Source organism: Orbicella franksi, chromosome 6 (assembly GCF_964199315.1).
Source record: "Orbicella franksi chromosome 6, jaOrbFran1.1, whole genome shotgun sequence".
Taxonomy (NCBI): domain Eukaryota; kingdom Metazoa; phylum Cnidaria; class Anthozoa; order Scleractinia; family Merulinidae; genus Orbicella; species Orbicella franksi.
This window is the reverse complement of record NC_138150.1, coordinates 14,167,668-14,189,215: the sequence shown is the minus strand read 5'-3', so window position 1 is coordinate 14,189,215 and position 21,548 is coordinate 14,167,668. Positions and strand designations below refer to the sequence as shown.

General features: G+C 40.4%; 2 protein-coding genes across 3 annotated transcripts; one reads left to right on the top strand and one right to left on the bottom strand.

Annotated features, from left to right (window-relative positions):
- The first annotated feature begins 69 nt into the window (after positions 1-69).
- Positions 70-5,237, top strand: LOC145490049 (uncharacterized). Of its 2 annotated transcripts, XM_081469150.1 has the most exons (5): positions 70-587; positions 1,431-1,525; positions 2,006-2,575; positions 3,319-3,525; positions 4,087-5,237. In XM_081469150.1, exons 2-5 carry the CDS (start codon positions 1,474-1,476, stop codon positions 4,761-4,763), a joined length of 1,506 nt encoding a protein of 501 aa, XP_081325276.1. In that variant the 5' UTR covers positions 70-587; positions 1,431-1,473; the 3' UTR covers positions 4,764-5,237. The 2 variants fall into 2 exon arrangements, with proteins under 2 accessions (XP_081325276.1, XP_081325274.1); XM_081469148.1 differs by lacking the exon at positions 70-587 and having other exon boundaries at positions 1,192-1,525.
- A 1,516-nt stretch (positions 5,238-6,753) lies between these two features.
- LOC145490263 (uncharacterized) lies at positions 6,754-21,209 on the bottom strand. Its single transcript, XM_081469387.1, has 12 exons — positions 20,942-21,209; positions 19,187-19,480; positions 16,961-17,272; positions 15,469-15,583; positions 14,872-15,089; positions 11,580-11,855; positions 11,030-11,374; positions 10,400-10,502; positions 9,943-10,011; positions 8,720-8,748; positions 8,440-8,598; positions 6,754-8,354 (listed from the first exon to the last, which is right to left on the bottom strand). The coding sequence occupies exons 1-12, from the start codon at positions 21,090-21,092 to the stop codon at positions 6,916-6,918; spliced, it is 3,510 nt and encodes a 1,169-aa protein (XP_081325513.1). The 5' UTR covers positions 21,093-21,209; the 3' UTR covers positions 6,754-6,915.
- Positions 21,210-21,548: the final 339 nt, after the last annotated feature.

Sequence of the window (21,548 nt, the reverse complement as noted above, 5' to 3'; positions counted from 1 at the left end):
GATTCGCAGCGCGGGAAAACGCGTGCGAGCTAGTCGCGATTATTAGTTTTAGCTCTCCTTGTGATTGGATGACAAAGTGGCACGATTTTTTAAGCCAATCATTCAGCGAAGTAACGCAAAACTACAGGGAAAGCGTATCACTTTCGACACCTATGTAAAAACCGCTCTATCTCCGTTTTAACTGGACTTGAAGACGTTAACGTTACGCCCGCTCTTCACTATTGATTTGTTTAGAATATATAAAGGCTACTATGCAAATAAACGCTGTTTTTGTGCAGGTGCATCGATGACAACTGTTCCTCCCCAACGTCGCCCGGAATTGAAACTAGACGGGTGGGCCATGTGATGTGTTGAAGCAATTAGTGTGTGGCAGGTAAAACGGACAGGTTTGCTTATTTGGCACACAAACAAACCACCAGGTGATGCTGAGAGCTGCCATGTTGTCATTTGTTGTTTTAGGTGTTCTGATTAGCTCCAGGAAATACTCGTGGTTATTTTTATCGACTCGTTCACAGCAGCCATAACATCCAATCTGCAGTCATCGCTAAGGCTTCCGCAATTATTCCATTTTTCCAAGGATTTAAAAGGTAGGAAAGTTAAACATGATATCGGAATCTTCATTTTAAATCTGTTTTTGAATCACAGGTGTTTCTTTCTTTAGTCTATTCGGAAGTTAATTGGTTTTTTCAGGTATTGTTTTAATATTACGTGCTGGCACCTATCTATGTACAAAATTGTAAAAGTCAGTTCAAATGGCGCGGTTCTTCTTGTGTGAAGAAAACTTTACAATGCCATCGAGAACCTACATTTTGTATTCTTGAGTGACAAATTGAATTAGCCAGTAATTAATGATTCTACACCCTGAAAGCGAACCGTAGATCAATCTCTATTTGGGACGGGTGGACACAACTGTTTACATGTCTTCTCAGGAAAATTATTATCATGGCTATGTCAAAACAGTGTCGAATAAAATGCAGATTCGTCACCAGACCAACAGTGCATATTATCAACAAAATTCCTTGTTACTCAGCTCGGGATAACAAATCCTCAAAATTTCAGCCAAACTTTGACGAGCGACAAAGGAACCATTTCACCCGTACAAACCAGAAATTACACACGTTAAAAACTGATCGGGACACTACTTTACCGGAAAGGCCTTAGATTTTGAACTTACATTAATATTTGGTAGAATAACTTCTTCCTTAAGCTCGAACGTCCACTTACTATTCAAATTTGTGGTCTCCATACATTTCTTTTGGAATTAGTTGGGAGAATTGCACTGTTTCAATGTCTTATGACCTCCATGTTTGATCTGCACTAACATAAATGTTAATCAAGCATTAGTCATGTTAGGTTTACCGCAAATCACAGTTATATGAACCAGAAGGTCTGATGAAATCTCATTCTTACGTTGCTTTATTTTTCCTTAGAAGTCCAACCCTGAGCAAAAAAGTCCGCCACACCAATTGTATCATGCATCTTTTGATTTTGTCCTTCTTGTTGTTTGGTTTGACGTTAAGTTTTGGTAAGTTTTTCATATCTTTTATCAATGGATCAATTTTCGTATTTTTCATCCGCTTACTTTGGGACATTTATCTGTTGTCGGTTATAATATACAATTCCCTTGAAACACAACTTGAAATGATTTAAGATATCGTAAATAATCAACAGTTTTTCATAAACATCCTTCACTGTTCACCAACAAAAAAGGCGAATAAAAAAAATAACTGAAATATACGTTCAGTGCAGCCAAGACGCCACGTGACATGGCTCCGAGGTTTTCAAGACAAACTTCTATATATGGTGGTGGTCTCTTTGAAAGCAAGCTTTCTTTTAGGAATTTTGGTACAAAAGAAAAATTTCAATTTTTTCCTGAAAGCCTCAGAGCCATGTTAGAATACTGATTTACAGAACGTGGCCTATTGGAGTGCGCTAAACTGAAAGCAATCAAGATTTTTAGTTTTTAAGTATTTCATCAATGGCTCGTTTACATGTACCTGTTTAGTTTCAGCTGTCCCTTCACCTCAGTGGCTCTATGAACAAATCCATACACTCCCAGACGGGGATACCACTGAACTGCATACTAAGAAGTCGAACATCCCAGAGAACAAAAACCACGCGCTTCCTCATAAAAGAAAAGACGGAGTAAAGAAACTGTTCAATTTCCTGGATTCTGCTATACAAGAAAGCGGAAGCGGAGAGAGCTCAGGCCAAGAACCGGTTGCTTTGGATACTGAAAAACATTATAGCTCTACTGGAAAACAGTTTTCTGGAGCTGCCAGTTCCAAACAGCAAGAGACTACAAGTTCTAGCGACCACGCGCAACAGAAGCCAGAAGAAACAAAGGAAGCTTTGATAAAGGAAAACCAAACATCATCAAATACGAATAAAGCAGGATTGACTGGTAATAGTCAGCTAAGTTCAACTGCTTTGTCTCCAGGCTTAAATCCTCAAAATACACAAGCGGTTAACCACTATGTTACAACCAATCAACAAGGAGGACAGAGAGGTGTTGTAACATCACCACAGGGAACAGTAGTTTATGTGGCTAATGCAAGGCCCCAAAGTTTAGCATGTAAGTAGATCTTACAACGGATTAAAATGCAAAATCATTGGGGTTCAGTTCTTAAGTAGCCAATAAGTGCCATTTGCGGCACTGACCAGTGCTAGGTTCCAGGCCTAGGCCTTTCAACAAGTTGGCCGGCAATTTTTTGGCAACTTCTTGTATTTCAATCAACGTTTTTCGGTTCGAGCAACTTTTTGAATTCTGAGCAATTTCTAGTTTTCTATCAATTGTGAGAAATCGGAGCAGCTTTTAGTGCTTAAATTAGCCTTGCTTCCATATTTCAAAATGTTTTAGTAGACAATTTATGAATTTCCTGTGAAAAAGGAACCAGATCCACCCTCCCCCCCCCCCCCCCCCCGGGGTCAGATCATGGGTGCAATCCTGCTGCCGGGCTGTTAGGTCAGCGGTTTTTTAAAAGAAAATTCTAAATGGCGGACAAGGATTCGCAATCGACTAACTCGAGTGTGACCAGGCCTGGCCGGGGTTCCTTTGTTGTTTTCTTGTGTTTTTGTCCCACAGCACCTTTCCCTACCTAAGATTAATTATAAATAGGTACATGGGACTAGTTGAGAAACCTGATGGGGTTAATCAGCGATAGACGACGTACTATCCCATCTAGGGGAGGGACGGTAAATCCCTCGTGCGTAGTGACCCACAAAGTAACTCATCTGATCCTCTGGATAGGAACAGATTACATGTATTACACGTGCAGTAAAACAAAACAGTTCTCCTATTTTCGTTTCCCAAACCAGATTCAACGAACACTTCTCCTTACACTCGCTTCATGCAAAACCAGAAAGCAACGAACGCTTACTTACTCGCTGGACAGCTGGCACCGCCATATGGTTATACTGCGTCACGTAGGCGACCACCAGCTATTCCAGTTCGAAGTCGAGTCGCCACAGGTCAGACATTAAGACCACAGCCCGCTCTAGTAACTGACCATCATCTATTGGCTGGTATGTCAATTGTTGGGGTCAAAACAATGAAAGGGTTTATTGATCATTTGGACAGCATTGTTCGTAATAACTCAAAGTGGTTCCATGTACTGCAAAAAAACAAACAAACAAACAAACAAAACAAAGCAAAACAAACAAAACAAACAAAACAAAACGAAACAAACAAAAAGCAACTGGTTGTCAACTTTCTTTGAAGTTCATCTTCGATAGGAAAGTATTTTAGAGTTTAACATAAAGCTACATAAGGTTGGCGTTGCCTCTGTGGAATATCTACCACTCCAGACGTGGCTTGCAAACAAATAAACAGCATTCTCATTTTCAAATACAGGGCTTAGAAGCCTTGTAAAAAAATTATGTCTTCAAGCCCTTTACAAACATATCAAAAATGTTTCTTTAAACGATAAAAAGGTAAAGGTCACAGCTATTAAAATCCGAAATCTACGTTGGCATTTAACAGAGCTAAGTTAAAGACTGACTTAAAGACTAGGGTAGAAATATTTTCCATTGCTTGAAATATTTTAATAAAAATTAACCAAGTGCCTCTTTGTGTCTTGCTCGCAGGATCGCCACAGAGATCTAACATCCGAGGAGGACCATTCTACACTTCAATGACAGTAATGGGCCCTAATCAACATGGGAGTTACTTTACAGCTGCACACGGAGCCCTTGTTGCCAAAGGCAAGTCCTCAGAACCTTTACAGGAGAAAGCGTACGGCCAGCTCAAGACACAACGGGATCAGTTTCATCAACAAACAAGAGCTCTCATCCCCGGGAGGGCACCTGCAATACAACCATACTATCGTTATCCAAACCCACCCCCTGCTAGTTTGCCTGGCCAGGTCAGAGCTGCAATTCAGCCCCATTTCCCATACCAGCGTCCAAACTTTGTAGTCTCCCGGGCTCGAATGCCTGCATTAAGGCGTATAGTTATGTCTCCACCCAACCCCGCAAGTCTACCTGGACAGGTGTACTATAGAAACGCTATTCCTCAACGCCAGGCAAGCTTCACGCGTCTTGTGCATGCTCCTATGCGGAGCTATGGTTATCTGCAGACAAAGCAGGCGCGTATTGGGAGGGCTGTAAACAATCGAAAGCCACAGCCTCGAACCCTTCTGACGTCACTAACAGCAGCTGCAGCCAGGCTAGTGGTGCCTGCTCGGGCTGACCCTTACGACAATTCAGCCACGGCTGAGTCGATTTGGCCAGCGGCTCTCCGCGAAAAGGAGCACATGCCGTGAGGTCAAATACACATCCGGAAAATGTCTAAGTCTCTAATCCAGTTATTTTAGTCATGCACTGTTTCAATTTCCAGCTAGACTTCAGTTCCATTGTGAATGCTGCAAAACTGATTTGAAATTCATGGCGATAGTAATGGCCAATCACGTGACCAGAGTTTTAACACCCAATTCTATCTCGGCACGTGACGACGCTCCATTGGTTTATTCTAAATTAAGCGATTTAGAAATAAATTTTGAGAGCTTCGCATGGGTCGTGGCAATCTTGGAACTAACTACAATCATGTAAGGACGATTTTGACTTGAAAGAAACATCCATTGCTTCTTTCTCTAAAGAGGATGAGTGCCCTCTCTGTCGCTGGTTGATCATGGCGACGTACATTGTTATAAGATGTAAATTCAGTTTGTTGTTAGAATAGCAGAAACGTAAGGGCGTCAGAGGGTAATTTTATACTTGTTTGTCAGGATTGAACGAACATGAGGTTTAAAATATTTTTGTTAATGTAAATGTCATTTTCCAAATAAAATGATAAAGTGTACATTAAAGTTTTCACTTTTACTGTTTTCGCTTGCACATGATAACTTCGTTAGGTCCTAGTTACTCTAGTGTTCTTAAGATGAAACAACAAAGAACGCTTTCCAACGGATATGTCATCTTCCAGTGGATAGCATAGTTTGATTTGTTTACAGTTTTTAACTGGACAGTGATTTATCCGAAGGATAGCCTTTCAACCTTGCTGTGATCGACTGTGGCCAGGAGTATAAATGCGTACAAGCGAATTGTTAGACCGATCTTAAAAAGGGGTTAACACCAGCGAGTGGAGCAGCATTACCCACCCTTGATCAAGGTTAACAGAGCCGTCTGAGTCAATCAGTCAACATATCAAAAACATCTTATAACCCCCCCAAAAATATCAAAAACAACTTTTAACCCTATCCCTAGCCTTACGGATTTTATCAAAATTTGTGATCGTCATCGTTGTCTTCTTCGTCCTCGCCACCATCATCGACCAAATTGCCGATCGCTATTTGGATCATTTTGTTTTTCTAGGAGTATCAACTAACCGTAATTAAAAAAGTTCATGGTCAGCGAACTCTTCACCAAAATACAGATGACTTTAATTCACTAAGCTATAAAGGCTAACATTTACAAAGTCACTATTACCAAAGAGGAAATTGCCACCGTATGAAAGCATACGTGATCATTGCAGCTGTAACGGAAATATTTTAGAAAATTGCAAGTCAGCCCGTAATTTGATGGCAGAGCACTGCAGCGCTTACGCACAGGCCATGGTTTCAAATGCCGTTGAAGCGCCGAATTTTTTTTTCGGGCTTAACTTGCAATTGCCAAAATTACGATTACAACCATGCAATGATTGATCACGCCTTCATTTCGGTTGGTTTTTCGCAAATTACATCATACATTCTATGTTTCAAAACATTCCAGCTAGTATTTTAAAAACCTCGAGACAAGTAAAGAGAAATTGAATGTTTATTCTACTCAGTGAAGACTAGAGAATTAAAATATATTTCATAAACTATCGACTGGCCTAAATTGACTAAACGTCCTGGACAATGTTTCTGCAAAACGATTATAAGAACTTCTTTTCTATCAGAAAAAGGCAAAGTTAAAACCAAGCAAAGTTTACAATGATTTTAAATTGGAGTGGAAACATAATCGTTTCCCCGGCGCTCATTCAATACATGCCTTCTCTGTTTGCCACTCATGATCCTGGATCAATTGCTGTTGCTGTTACTGAAAAGCGCGAATTAAGACTTTCAAGTTTCCAAATTACACTGCCGGGTTGCAGATGGCAGTTGCACTCAGCAGCAGAATTCTATTTCTCAAGAAAGAAATTAAACATTACAGCCATATTTACAATAGCGACGTGTGAAACCTTTTGCTTTTCAATCAGAGAGCGTGTTATATCATTTAGTTTCTTAGATAATTTCCATTGTTAATTAAGTGACCAAAAATCAGTCAGTCGCTCATTTAAAGAAAAATGCACTTCGAACAATTAATTTTTACTATTAATTGATGTTATAAAGCAATAATGTCTTCCTGGTACTTGTTTTAGCGTAAAGATTCGTCGGAGAAACACATTCCAGACTCTTTGGATCCTAAAGATCAAAAGCAAACTGTAATGTCAGCCTACTAAGGTCCGATATGAATCCTACAGTGTGTCGTATCGCTAGCAGATCTCGGATACTCTTGCGTTCCTGGTGATCCAAGGCTTGGCGTGCGTGGAATCCCGCTGTCACTGGTTGAAGTCAAACGCCTTGATAGCTGCTCTTGAGTGCGATCAATGGGACAAAGTCCGATATCGCTCCTATTCCGACGATGGCCAAGATGACGAGGCAAGGCGATAGGGGGGCGTGCACCAACAGGAGGACTCGATCTCGCTCCACCCGAGGGATTAACCATTGCAGACAAAGTACGACCACCTTCACTACGATTTCGTCGGTGGCCCCTAGGAGCATTGGAGCCTGGACGTTGCAGAGTGGAGGGGTTCTTCCTACAAGGTGATGGACTATACCTGGGCTCGGTTTCGCTGTTGAACGTTCTTCGATTCTGTCGCGGGGGACTCACCACCTGAACTGCCATGTATGTCGGTTCATTGATTGTTCGTCTCTGCGCTACAGGACTTACTAACGGGGAACGCCGTTCTGTCGGAGGAAATGAAATGTTGGGATCGTCTAGGTTCAAGGGGCACCGCTCTTCATCGGCCACTGCCTGATAAACAGGGTCTGTATTACCCTGTTCGTTTCTGGAGGTGAGGGACTGGGGCAGAGCATGCGATAGAGTACTTTGGGGAGCTGAAGAGGACCTTATAAGAGGCACTGTATTTTCGGGACTTCCTCTTAAAGGCTGATAAATCCCTGTGACAGCTAGTGGCCTGTCACTGTGTGGAAGCAAATGAGAGAGGTTCCTGTGGAGAAGAGGCTGGTAGTTTGCTCTAGATGGCTCACTAGCCTTGTTATTGTTGCCGAGCTTTTCATTTAAGCCAACTTCTGATGTCAAATCTAACTTGTCATTCAGTGAGTTGTCATGCTGTGGCGGGGTCAAGGACTGATAAAATTCAGTATTTGATGATGAAAGTTCATCCCGCCGGCCATGTCCAGTGTCTACATTTTTTGTTAAATTCTCCTGCTCAGTTACAGGTAGCATCAAAGGTTGATAAAAACTTGCTGTTTTTGCTTTCCCATTTCCAGGCTTCGCCTGAATAGTATCACTACAGTCGTCTCCAGGTCCTTCCAAAACATGATAGAATGGTTCAACCTCGGGAACTTTAGTAAGGTCCTCGTCGACGGTTTTGTCTACAGATTTTTCTCTTACGTTTTTGGCGTCAGTTTGACAAGAGATATTGCCATTTTTGGAATTTTTGACTGCCTGGTAGAGTGGAATACATTCGACTATTTCTTCGCTTACTTCAAACTCTGTATGGCGGGGAGATCTTCGGAGACCATCGGACGTCTCCTCCTCAATGCCACTGTCGTATGTTAAGTCATCGGGTTCGTCTTTGATAAGTACTCGAATCTCGTCTTGAAATACGCCCGTTGTTTGTCGTCTCGATGTACTAGTGGTGGCAAGTTCTAAAGAAAAGAAAAAGAATGAATTATCATTTGCAAGTTTCGTAGTTTTGTTAATCATTCTTTTTTTTTTTGGTAAATCACTCACCCATAGTCATCTTGGGATTCACGTGAGCTGACACGTGATCCTGAAAGCCATGTGATGTGATAAATTGATTCTCATTGGTATCTAAGGATATTCGGCGTTCATCTGGGTTGTGAATGTCCAGTAAATCCTGCTTTGAATTAGAGTTCCTTAGTCTGCGCACTAAACAGAAACAAAACGTTGATGGATACAAAAAAAATCTATAAATTGATGACCTCCAGCGTCAATGTCCAAATCATCTCAAACAAGATTTTTCTATCAAAATTGAGCTCGGTCTCCTTACCTGATATGGTTCTTGCAGGGGATGAATTTCTGAAAGAAAAAACAAGCAATATGTATTAACATATTTACACGTACTATAACTGTCTAAACGTTATTCATCAACAGCTTTTCTAGTGGTTTTTAGCTAGGACGTCTCAAACTAGGCGGTCACACCTGCCAAATTACTTATAAGGGACTGTTCAATAATTACCTGGAGGGGGGGAGGCTGGGAAATGGGTGAAGTATGCCCCAAAACTAAGTCATACCCCCCTCTCATTAGGCAAAAATTAATGATAATAATGATAATATTAAGGCTAACCCCCCCCCCCTCCTTGAAAACAGTCTCCTCCCATTGATTCCCTTATACCTAGTTTACTTGTTGGAGTTCTTCCTCCGGTACAAACATCACTTCAAATGACTCTTTGATGCATGTCGAAGAGTCGTTTGAAGAGTCATCAGAATCACTGGACTCTAAGCTTGTGTCGTCTTTGCATAAATTGGGAGATTCCTGATCTTCTACAGCATCTCTGGCACTAAAGTTCCCGCGTGCGTGGGTGAGAACTCGATCAATCAACTCAGTCTTGCTCCCACTTATCTTAAGAACCTTTTGCTTTAGATTCAGTTTCAGCTGCTTGTTGGTAAGCGCTTTTACATCTTTTTCAATTGTCCAAGAAATAAGCTGAAGAGTGTTCCTTTCTCTTACTCTTTTTTTGGCTTTTGCATCGAGGAACTCAACGTGCTGTACATAACTTTTACATGCAGTCTCGTCCACGTTGTACTGGGAACATACCTTTTGCAAAGACCTTTCTTCAGAAGAGGGCAATTTTCCCTCGTTGAACAATCTCTTTATCTGGACACTTGGGAGAAACTTGTCGATCTGGTCTCCAGTGGACGTTGCCGGAGTGAATGATTAATACTTTCCAGGCGAAGTAGCATCTAGGGTTGGAACTGGAGAACGTTGGACAGGAACACCTCTTGTCCAACCTTCATCGCACGTTGGAGTGCAGGAAAACTTAAGGTACTCAAGGAAATACTGCCCCTGACGAACATTGTCTTCTTTAAATTTCTGAAGCTTTTCAAACAAGGCATTCCCACACATATTAAATTTTACATCCAACCCCCCTCTCTCTTGTTGTCATTTTCTCCTTGCCCCGCTCTAATTTTCCACCCCTCCCCCCTCCAGGTAATTATTGCACAGTCCTTAATGCTAGGTCCAAGTTATTAACAAGATTGTAAAATTAGTACCTGGGTTGGACTAGTGTCATTTCAAACTCTTCGGAATCAGTTTTTAGCTTCATGCTTCCCTGTCTTAACCTGTGAATTAGAACAGGTTATGTATGAACATCAAAACACGCAATTCGAATACCTAGAAAGAAGAAACAAGGACATTTGTTTCCTTTTTACTAAAAGTATTGGAATCAATCTCTCTAAGTCTAAGTTCTTGTGTGTCTCATTTGAGGTAACTTATAGCAACCGCTGTATCAAAAAATCATACTTCCGCGATTGGCGAAACAGATCACTTTCTCTACAGGATGATTTACATGAGGCCAAGTGGGTAAAAAATATTTAACCATCTGTATTACCCACGACTAGATTCAGTCGAGGAAATAATGGAGGATCAGTCTCTGAGGCCTGCATTTAGGGCAAAAATTTAAAAGTTTCTGTATACCGCCATAGTAATATTCAAATGGAAATTAGTTACCTTTGCCTTGAACGGGTCTTGAAACAGAACACTGATACTATGACAAGCAGCAACAATACTACACCTCCCCCTATTGTTCCATAAAGCAACAATGGCATTTTTCCTGAAGATACCAAGAAACGACTATATTTAAATTAAAAAGCTATACACGTAACAGAAATTAACGTAAAACTGGTGACATATGAAACATAATGTAAAATAGACCAACTCCGAGTAACTTTGTGCCTCTCTTTCAAAACGGGTCCTCGTGCAAAACCTTTCACATGATACATGAAAATAAACCTGTAGGGGAAACACATTTTCATATATGAATGGTTTTGCACAAAGACTCGTTCTCACACAGGGGCAAAAGGCATCTCGGAAATAGCCTATTGCTGTTTTTAATATAGGTTGGAAACTTTTGGGAAACAATGGAAAAAGGAAATAAGAAAAAACTTGAACATAAAGATCGATCAATACGTCATTTCCTCTTCTAACATCAAAACAATGTGTCTAACAGGATGATCCAACAAATGTTCACAACTATCATCAAATGAACTAATTAGAAATCAGTTTAAGTGTTTAAAGTTTTGGATGGGAAAGGTTAGTGAGGCAGCACAAAAATGTGAACATCAAAGTACCCATCATCACCTTTGTTTCCAGATCCATACGGCGCGACTGAACCCGCTGTAGTTCTCTTATGGTGCAATAGTGTAGATGTAGTTTGGTGAGCCGCGTGTGTAGTCACGTAAGTATCTGTTGCTGACTGATGCGCAGTGGTCACATGAGTGCCTGTCGTGGACTTCTGTTTAGTGGTCATGTGAGTGCCTGTTGTGAACTGCTGTTTAGTGGTCACGTGAGTATTTGTTGTAGACTGCTGTGCAGGAACAGTTATCATAGGAACTCTACTTGGTTCATTTGTAGTTAAACTTTCAGTGGAAATTACTTTAGAAGAAACCAAAGTCGTGGGATACGTAGGCCGCAGAGGACTCCGTGCTGTATTACAAAACAAAACAGTTACAATGTGGCTCTGCAAAATAAACTAAGCTCTCTCATCTTTGCTCGTCCTTAACTGCGCATATGGTCTTATACATTGATGATCACGATGAAGAATGTAATAACGTACCTGAACAGTCTAATAACGAAGTTGATTATTTTTGGGAGGTCGCAGCTGTCAGGGACAAGGAGAAATTTTACTGACCTACAACATGAAGTTGAACAGGTGGTGAACTGATTTCATTCACGGATGTCCTAGCAAAGGCTTGATAAAGACCATCGTCTGCCTCTGACACGTTACGTACGAGGAGACTGCCATTGGTTACCACAGACAGTCTGGGACTCTGGGACGAGGAGTGAATCTTTACTGCGTTCTTGTACCAAGTAATGCTACCAACCGATACATGGCTGTCAATTGTAACATCTGTTCCTGTATAGGGTTTGATTACTGAAGGAAATCTCCGCTTGAAAGATGGAAGGGCTGAAATGTAAAGTGATCAGTGTGATGAGAACTGTACAGGTTCATATTAAGACGACTGACAACCCAACAACATTTATATACCGTAAATCTTCCAATTAGTGCCCGGGGCGCTTATTTCAAATGTAGGAGAAGATGGGGGGGGGGGGGGGAAACGCTTGTTCAAGGGGGTACTTCATCAAGGTGGGGGGGGGCGCTTATTTAATTTTTCCCAATTCGTGGTCTGACATGATCATTTTTTTAATACATTATTTGCGCGTAAACAACAACACAAGCTGTTTATCGACATTAAAAGCTAATACTAAAGTTTAAATCGCGACACCGTTAGTACTTGAATTTTTTTTCCCCAAACTAAACGTGTTCACAAACTACATTTAATATTATACGAAGAAAACTATACGTCCTTTGTTGTTTCATTACTCGTCCACAAAATGGGACGGGGGGTACACTCTTATTTCAAATTTTGGCCGATAGGTGGGACGCTTCTTCGAGGGGGGTTGGGGCTAATTCGAGGATTTACGGTACTCCAAAAGTTTCCGATTCTTACTCAGAGATTTGATTTAACCAAGTCAGCTAGCGCCATCATGTTAAATCTTATGACCTATTTGCACTGCTGACAAACTCAGGAGATCAGTCAACTGGTAGAGGCTGCTGTTTTGATGATAGTCTGTGAGTGATTGCTAAGCTGTTAGATAGTATTCTGAGCGCTAATAATTATTATTATTATACATTGAACTCACTATATGTTTTTTGATTGGCCGAAAGCGTACAGTGAATTTTCGAAATAAGCGGTTATGACATCATCTAGCTACAGATTATACAAGAACCATGTCAAGGACACTCAAGGTCACGGGTAATCATGTCATGTATGACTGCGGTGCATGATTTCTAAGGGTAATAATGTCAAGTTCGCGCGCTTTGTGTTGCTTGCAGTCAGTGAAGAAGCAATTTTGTTTTTTCGTTCAATGTATAATAAAACAATTATTAGATTTGGTTTTTGTGATATCCAGAATAATCAAGGTCTCGGTAAGGGATATCAGTCTCGGCTTCGGCTGATAATTCCTACCTCGACCTTAACAATAACAATTTAATAATAATTTATTAATTTATATTGCGCTTTTTAACATTCAGTGATCAAAAGCGCATAACAATATTAAAATATACTAAATGTGTACATAGACTAAATTTAACAATAACATAATTTAAGCGCTAAAGGCTAAAAGCTAACAAAGATATGTTTTAAGGCAAGATTTAAAAGCTAAAATGGAATCAATATTGCGCAGGCTTGCTGGAAGCGCGATTATTCTGGATATCACAAAAACCTCATCCAACAATTGTTTATTCAGTTTCCAGTGGTGCAACATATTGGTTTCACGCGCACGGCAGGGTGCATTGCTAGGCGTAAGTCTTATTGCCCCCGCAGGGTTTTGGCCCAAAGGCCAAAACCCGAGGAGGCACCCTAGGATTCCCCGCGTGTATACATACAAGGAATTTCAAAAGAGTAAGAAATGTGTTGGTAGTATGCGAAGCGTTCTCGATTTGATGAAACTAGGCGCGCACGGTGGTCTTGCGTAATGTGGGGCAAGAAACGCGGGCTCTTGCAACCACGAGTTCGCGTTTCGCCACCTTCTAACAACATTTAAAGGTTCTTGTAACCACGAGTTCGCGTTTCGCTATCTTCGAGCAGCATTTCAAGGTCTCTCAACCACGAGTTCGTATTTCGCCATCTTCGAGCAGCATTTCAAGGTCAAAATACTCTCAATTACAATATGGCCTGCGTGACGATTTTAGCGCGATCAAATAAATTCGCTATAACTCAGAAGGTATCGTAAGAAATTCTGAAGAACGCTAGAAATTCGAGGCCAGTGTGGTTCAATTGCAACTAAATAGCTAAATACCCTTCCCATCGCCAGTTTTACCTTTGGCACCTCGTTTATTCCGATCGCTTATTTGTATTGAGTAATCCTACGTGGCGTAGAGCTCATTTGACGGCTGGGTGACTTTGCAGGGATCCAAATGTAAATGAAATGTTTTGCAGCGTTTTCGTTGAGGTAAAAAAGCTTGACTCTAATTTGCACATATGGTGACTGTAACGCGATACTTCTGCTTACGTCGCGGAAAAAAAATTCGACTTCCGTTCTGCTTTCGAGATACGTTTGTTCGTATATCAAGACAAATGGTTTGTTTCAGCATCAAATTAGAACAACAGAGTAGTTAACGTTTGACTTTTTGAATTTTTTAAACTTTTTTTCCCCTATAAAATTCTACTGGCAGTGAGTGAAATTTTTGTAAAAGAAATTTCAGCCTCCATGAAGGCAAACTATTTTTTTTCCAGAAAGTACTTTTTGCGTCCTTTGTAACGAGATATGGTAAACTGTTCTGCTGTAAATACTTCGTGAGAGTATTATGTAAAGAATATCATGCGTTGGTTTAGTTACCTTAGTTGATTGTTTGGATCATATTCATGGTAAGATGCCTAAGTTACTGGAACAGTACGAGCGATATAGCTTACAAAAAACAAATAAAATGTTTAGTTCATAAAATAATGTTCAATAACATTGTTTTCAATCAGCAGAAATAAAAGAAAACGGGTCAGATTTAGTGATAACTATACTAGTATTTAGCAATGGCACAAATGGCAGTAAGCCAGTGAAATTTCCTCCAGCCATAATCGATAAGCGTCCTACTGCCTTGTATATGTATACTGTCACGGCGTTTTCGCAGACCAATTAGTTTAAATTGAATTTAACTGATGCTACCGCATCACCAGACGTTTTTAGAGATGAAATTAGTGTACTTTATTTTGTCGAAATTACGGATGAGGTCTCACGCGGATCGGACCTGTCTTTTTTCCCGGCAAAAATGGTCTTAAAATAAATTGGTCTGTAAATAATGCCAAATGCCGTGACGTAGGTTGGACGCCCCTACTAATGGACTCCTGATTAATGTCAATGTATGACACACATTATATCTAACTGCTTTCTTGACGGAATATGACTGAAGTCCTTATTTACCACACCTGGTTTTTGATTAACAATTAGCTGAGCTGGTGGGGAGGTGATGAAGTCAGACCTTGTTGAAGCAACACAGTAGTACCAACCAGCGTCCTTAAATTTCAGTTGGTTAATGATGAGTTTATGCCTCGAGTTGTCTCCATTAGGGAAAGAGTACTTAGGGTCGTGAACAGGATCTAGCTCTGAATCGTTCTTGTGCCATGTGATGGAAGGTACCTGTGGGCTGATAAGAGGATGGAATTACAAGAGACGACCCTTTCTTAGAATTTAAATCGATCTTTAATCTTTGATGGTAGAAGAATGCGTTGGGTTTCGAGTCATTTGAGACGTGGTCGCGATCACTGTGTTGTGTTATTGGTCCAGCTGGTTCTCAAACGATACCTCAGTTCCCTTATGCATCCAGGAGTATAAATGGTTACGGGCTAATCTCTCGGAATTATCTGACAAAAGGCGTGACAGGGTGAGGACCAGTGAAGATTGTTATCCCATCCAGTAGCTCTACTCCAAGTCACCTTGTGCTTCTGAAACTCATCCCGTGACGCCCAGTTCAGTTTTCAGTGACAGTTATAGCTTATATCGCCAAACAAAGTAACTCATTTTACCTGCTCCCTATCACTTCGGTTGCCACAATGCACTCAAACACCACCTTAGCAGCTCCAGCGGTTGTTTCTGTACTGACGGGTGGCAGGAGAAATGACAAGTGTTGGTCAACAGCGTCTGCCGGGTACAACACAAATGTGTAATGGCACAATTACTGGATTTTACGATTAAATATATCAAGACAATTTGCTATTGTTTTGTTACTGATATATCAAAGTAACGTTTTGTGAAGCACTCTACGATTTATATTATCCAGTCAAAAAATTCCTTGATCATTCGAAAGTACTCCAAAAGAAACTGCGAATACAGTCCGATCTCAGGGAATTTACCATCACTGATACTTGTACTCAACAGTATTTCATGTCAGGCCTGAGAATTCGGATGAATTACGTAATTTTCTGTAGTCTCGAGAACTAACTACCTGACAGTTAGTATAAATTAGATACTGATCACGTACATATTCCAGTATGAGCTGGAAACAGTACTTCCATTAATTCTAAGAGGATAGATGTGGTAAAAAGACCAAAACGTTTCTTGAAGGCGGGGAGGGGTGGGGGGAGGGGGTTTGGCAAGTTTTCTCAGTTCTGCGTAAGGAGAACAGGAGTAAACTGTACACGTATATATACCGTAAATCCTCTATTAAGCCCCCCTCCCTTCTCAAATAATCCCCCTCTCTACTAAGCCCCCCTTTTTCCCGATGAAGAAAGTTATCAAGACACCCTCTTTTAAGCCCCCTACCCTCGCCCCTTATTTCACACAATCAAGTTAATAAATGATAGACTGTATTAGTAATGTAATCACGACTGTAACACTTCATGTGGACTGATCCGGTATGGTTTATCCACGTGCTGAAAGTTGATTCTGATCATCGGCTGTATGACCTTCAACTTCATGTGCTTGAACTTTTCCACTTTGCGTTCCATTTCTTTTTTTACCATAACTGCCGAAATTCTCGCACACTCATTGGCTAGTTTTCATTGTTAATAAGCGGAGAGACACATGAATTTATAGTTTATGCAATGCGTCAACGAGCGAGGGCAGACAATTTGACAATTTGTTATCGTAAGAAACAAATTGTGGTCAGTTTTTCACGCGTCTGTCCTGTTATTGACAATGAATTTCGTGATAACATTGTCAAAGTAGTCTGCAGATCCACTCGGCTATCACCTCGTGGATCAACAGCAACTTTAGCAATGTTGTGACGAAATTCATGGTCAATAACAGGACAGATGCATGAAACACTGACGTCAATTTGTTAAATGGCGAATTGATACCAGCTTCTGGCTGTTTGAAAAAGCAGTTTCACTAGGAATTAAATAAGCCCGCCCCCTCTCTCATAAACCCCCCGCCCCCTCCCCCCCAAAAAGTGCCCGGCGGGGGGCTTAATAGAGGATCTACGGTGGTACATATTCAAGTTGTGGGGGGTCGGGGCGTCCCTATTTTCCTAAGGGGAAACAGCTAAAATGCTGGTAGTTTATCTTTAGGAAGACTCACCTTCTAAAACCGTCAACAAAAACTCAACAGTGATGACCTCCTCAATCGATGGATTCGACACCACACATGTGTAAGTTCCAGTGTCCGCTCTCTGGGCGCCAATAATATAAAGATGACCACTCTGGGAGATTAGCAGTCTTCCGTTACTCTCTCCATCAACAATTTTCTCGTCTAGCTTATGATTTCCTTGTTTTCTCACTTTCCACGCAAACTGTGCCTCAGGAAAGCTTCTTACAGCGTTCATGGAAAACTGAACAGACGAATGCATTGTGGCAGTAATGGTATTGTTGATAGAACTTCGGCCATAAATATCTGATAAGATATGAAAGTAAATTATGACACATTCCTACAAGGTTTGATGACGGCGCTCTGATTGACGGTTTGATGATCGGCGCTCTGATTGACAGCTATTGATCTTTGTGTCACGTAAACCCAATGGAATTGTTGTAAGGGACGGACGATTAGAAAAGTGATGGGGTGGGGTGGGTAAAATACAAAAAAAAAAATTATTTCAAGGGAAGGAGACTGAAAAAAAAATTGAGCAAAGAAGAAGTGATAGTCAATGTGCTATAAACAGCGATCCTGCTTGATTCATGTTTTGAAAGCCTCAACACATAGGAAGGATTGCACAACTGAAATGTATAAAAAAGATGGCTGCACAGATGTGCACACACATGTCGAACCGTAACACTTCCCCTAAGATCAAGATCAAACGTTGAAATCAAAGACAATCATGGAAGTGTTACACAACAGATATGCTTAGCGTGTGCAGTTTCATCTATTTTAGGTTTTTGGCAAAGTAAACGACGCATCATTCAAGTCCGATAAATACATTAAATTTATCCTCTGAAAATCATGGAAAACGCACCAAAGACACTTCAATTTTGCAAAATTTTCTGGGGGGGGGGGGGGGGAAGGGCATGCCCCAGAACCCCCTAGCGCAGTGGGGCCTTTGGCCCCATATTTGTTAGTGGACGGCCACTCAATAAAATTTATGTTTCCCTAAACATCAAACTACAATACAGGGCCATTTTAGGCAATAGAACTACAGCATATATAAGCCATTTTCAACTCGGATATATCTCATACTTAATCATGTTTCCCCCGGAGTATAACGTTGATAGTAAAGCAAAAAAACTGTTAAACGTAATAAGTCCTTGTTTGAAGCCTGTTCCAGGCATTCAGATTGTGGAGAGTGTCAAGATTAAGATTACGGCAGTGGAAAATTTTACGCGCCCCTCCTCCAAAAAATAAAAAAATAAAAACATTCGTGCAGGGGACTTGACTCCGCAAAAAAAAATCCGGCAGAGGCAGAGGGCACGATAAAAAATTCTTGTAAGCTGAAAAAGTCACCCCCACCCCATCACTTTTCTAATGGTCCGTCCCTAAATTCGAGGACCCTTGAGATCACGAAGTTATATGACTTATATGTTTTACTTTATTTAAAGATATTGAGGGAAGAACACACCAAGCGCTTCAGCATTATTTGCCTTCAGCTTAGTCTCGTCCCGTGCGCTTTGAATAGCCCGCCTGGTTAACAGTTTTGGCTCACAACTTTTTACCATCAAATAAGGTCTTTTTTAAGTTGAAGAGAGGCTTTTTTATCACACAAAATCAACAGTGATAAGAGAGTAGAAGGCAGCAAGATACTATGATTAGCTGAAGGAGGAATTATAATAACCCGGAATTAAACGAATTCTTTCAACTCTTGTTGCACGCTCTTTAAAACTTTTTTGCCACTTGTTTTGGCATAGGAGAACGGGCATCTTCGGACTGAAACCTTGTTGCCCGAAAAATATTACACAAATACCCGAATTCGTGAGTGTTGAAATCGGTGTACAAACGCAAAAAACAAACAAACAAATAACCCTTATCCAATAATTCCAAAAATGGTTATTTTGAAAACCTCGCATACTCTATGAACTCGATCGACTGCCTAGTAAAATCAAAAGGGTTATTTCTTCCTCGTACTAAAACTTCACGAAAAATTTTCAAACGGCTCTTTGTGGTGCCGTTCAAAACGCAGTACATTTTGGGGCAAGCGATGATGAGATCTGAATTTGACTTCTAGATTAATTGTGAATAGTATAAAAAGAATATAACATTGCAAAACTTGAAGGACAAAGCAAATAAAAGAAAATCAGCACATGTAAGTTAATGCTAATTCAGGATAATCTCAATGTTGAGTTAGCGAACTGAGGGGATTTAACTCAATAGTATACTCACAGCCTACGCGTATATCTGCCTTTAAACTCAATGCTGATCCAAATCGATTGCTTGCAATGCACCTGTATCTACCAGACTCATCCTGAGTAATATTTATAACAGTTAAATTTCCGTCTAGTTCGTTTAGTCTGTATCTTTCAGACGTGGTTGTCAGTTCAGTGCCGTTATCAATCCATTTGTACGTGACCTTGGAGAAGCTAACAGCTTTGCAAGGAATTGTCACATTTGATCTCTCGGCAACTGTTGCATCAGTGGGCTGTGCGACAAACTTGAGAGCAAAAGTCTTTTTGTAATCTGCATTGAAAAGAAAATTAATTACTGGTTATCTTTATTCCATCACCTAGCCATTCAAGAATTTATAATATTTACAAAGATACCAGGGCATAACATTTTGACAAGCTATATGGGGAACATAGAAGCGAGTAACAGGGTTAATAACCGACCATTTAAGCCTTACTCCCAAGGTAATACTTCATAAGCTTCTATAAGACACGATGCCCAGCTCTTCCGGGAATAGGGTTATCACGAGTGTTGCATAGATGTTTTTTTGGAGGATAAAAATGCGTGCAAAGCCGGTTGCACTGCCCACGTCAACAAAATCCCCGTCACAGGATCAGCTATTTCTTGACTCTCCTGGGATTTCTAAAATCGGCAATGATCAAAAACTAAAATGATAGGGATTACCTTGGGAATAAAGGTCTCTATGGAGGCTCTCTTACTTCACTCTTCATCTTCTCTTGTAGTTGTTTGATACTTTATTTTCATCGTATATGGGAATGGCAATTGTATGGATGATTTACAATGAATTCTTACGACAAATGTAACGTAAAACTCGGTGATTGAAATTCGCTGTTTTGTTCTAATTATGGCAACAAACAAATACATTTTGTTTCACGGATTAAAAATCATCAGTTATTGATCATTGGATAACTAGTCCAGTAAGCCGCTGTAGGTTTGTACAGGGGAGTCAAGAGATTCAACAAGCGACGGACTGGGGAAGATTATGATAATAATGATCACGAGGCTCACGGAAAACGTGAAAAAGAGGATTCATTTCAAGCTAACACGGCTGTTTAGTTTAAAATCTCGACCGAAAGGATTGCAAGGATTGCAACATTTAATTGAATTTCTTTAATTCGTCAAGTATCTGTCTTTTCTTCGTTTTAAAAGAAAGATATTTAACTTTTTTTGAAATGCTTTTACAAACCATCTTAACCTAAAATAAACATTTTTAATTTCGCTTTTGACAGAAAGGACATCTACGCCGTCAACGCCCAACAAGAAAAATATTATTACATACACGATCATCTGAAATCTTTTAGGACAATTTTGAAATAGAAGTTCATCTGTGAAAGTGAATCATTTGGAGTCTGCGGATATTTTTCTTTTATGCGTTGAAAATTGTATTAAAGTGAAAAAGAAAGAATAGGTGAATATCAAACGCTTATTATACCGCTGTACCCGTATTGCATGTTATTGGATTAAAGTTAATATTAACAGGAAAACTAGGGACTCGCCACAACGAAACCCGTCATGGCTGGAAAAGCCTAAAGCTCGGAAGGTTAAGCCTCGTGATGGTTTCTTTCCATACATAAAATTTGAAATGTGCTGGAAATTTAATTTGAACTCTTCACAGCGAATACTACTGTACTTTAAATATAGAGAACATAAATTTTACAAGCCGTTTTATTGATCAGTAAGTTACGTCGTCCTGGATATAAATATAGACCACTCTACAACATTCATTTAACATACCTTTTACAGAGTTGCAGTTAACAAGGGTGAGAATTCCAAAGCACCAAAGGATTTTTACGAATTTAAGTCCTAACATTTTCGCGAAACCTTGATTCCAAAACGCAAGAAAGTATTTGCCCTTCACAGATGATTTTTTGTGCCTGAATACCATGTCGCGAACAGTACTCGTGACACAGTTGGTTGAGAGCTCTTTGCAACGCCCCCTCTCGACCCTTCAGCGAGGTACACAATCCTTTGTCTTGTCAAAAGAAAGACAATTTGTTTTCAACAAATGAGAAGTCAGTGCAGATAACGTAAATGTCACACACTGAGCGTTAGCTTTACTGACTTTACTGCCGTAACAATATTAATGCGTCACATAATGGGGATATTAAATTATTATTACTACTGTTGTGTTGTTGCGTGACGGAAGAAGAAAAATGGTGTTGCAGTAATGGCGATAAAGGTGGGTAGAATAAGAATAACTTGATGTTCTACGACAATATTCTGGTAATTCGAATCGAAGCGCTAACTGGAAAGACAAAGCGTCGGAGATGGTAGGAAGTGTGATAAGGATAACGCGTAGAGTTAACCCCAAATAAGAAACTGCGCTTTAGCCCAGGGCGCT

Bases quoted from the DNA above. Each gene is read 5' to 3' on its own strand.
- LOC145490049 (XM_081469148.1), top strand. From the start codon at position 1,393: ATGAAATCTCATTCTTACGTTGCTTTATTTTTCCTTAGAAGTCCAACC. The intron at 2,576-3,318 runs GTAAGTAGATCT...TTCCCAAACCAG, and splicing joins AAGGCCCCAAAGTTTAGCAT to ATTCAACGAACACTTCTCCT. The intron at 3,526-4,086 runs GTATGTCAATTG...TCTTGCTCGCAG, and splicing joins TGACCATCATCTATTGGCTG to GATCGCCACAGAGATCTAAC.
- LOC145490263 (XM_081469387.1), bottom strand. From the start codon at position 21,092: ATGGTATTCAGGCACAAAAAATCATCTGTGAAGGGCAAATACTTTCTT. The intron at 17,273-19,186 runs GTGAGTATACTA...ATATCTTATCAG, and splicing joins GGCAGATATACGCGTAGGCT to ATATTTATGGCCGAAGTTCT. The intron at 11,856-14,871 runs GTGTGGTAAATA...TTTACATTTCAG, and splicing joins AATTGTTAATCAAAAACCAG to CCCTTCCATCTTTCAAGCGG.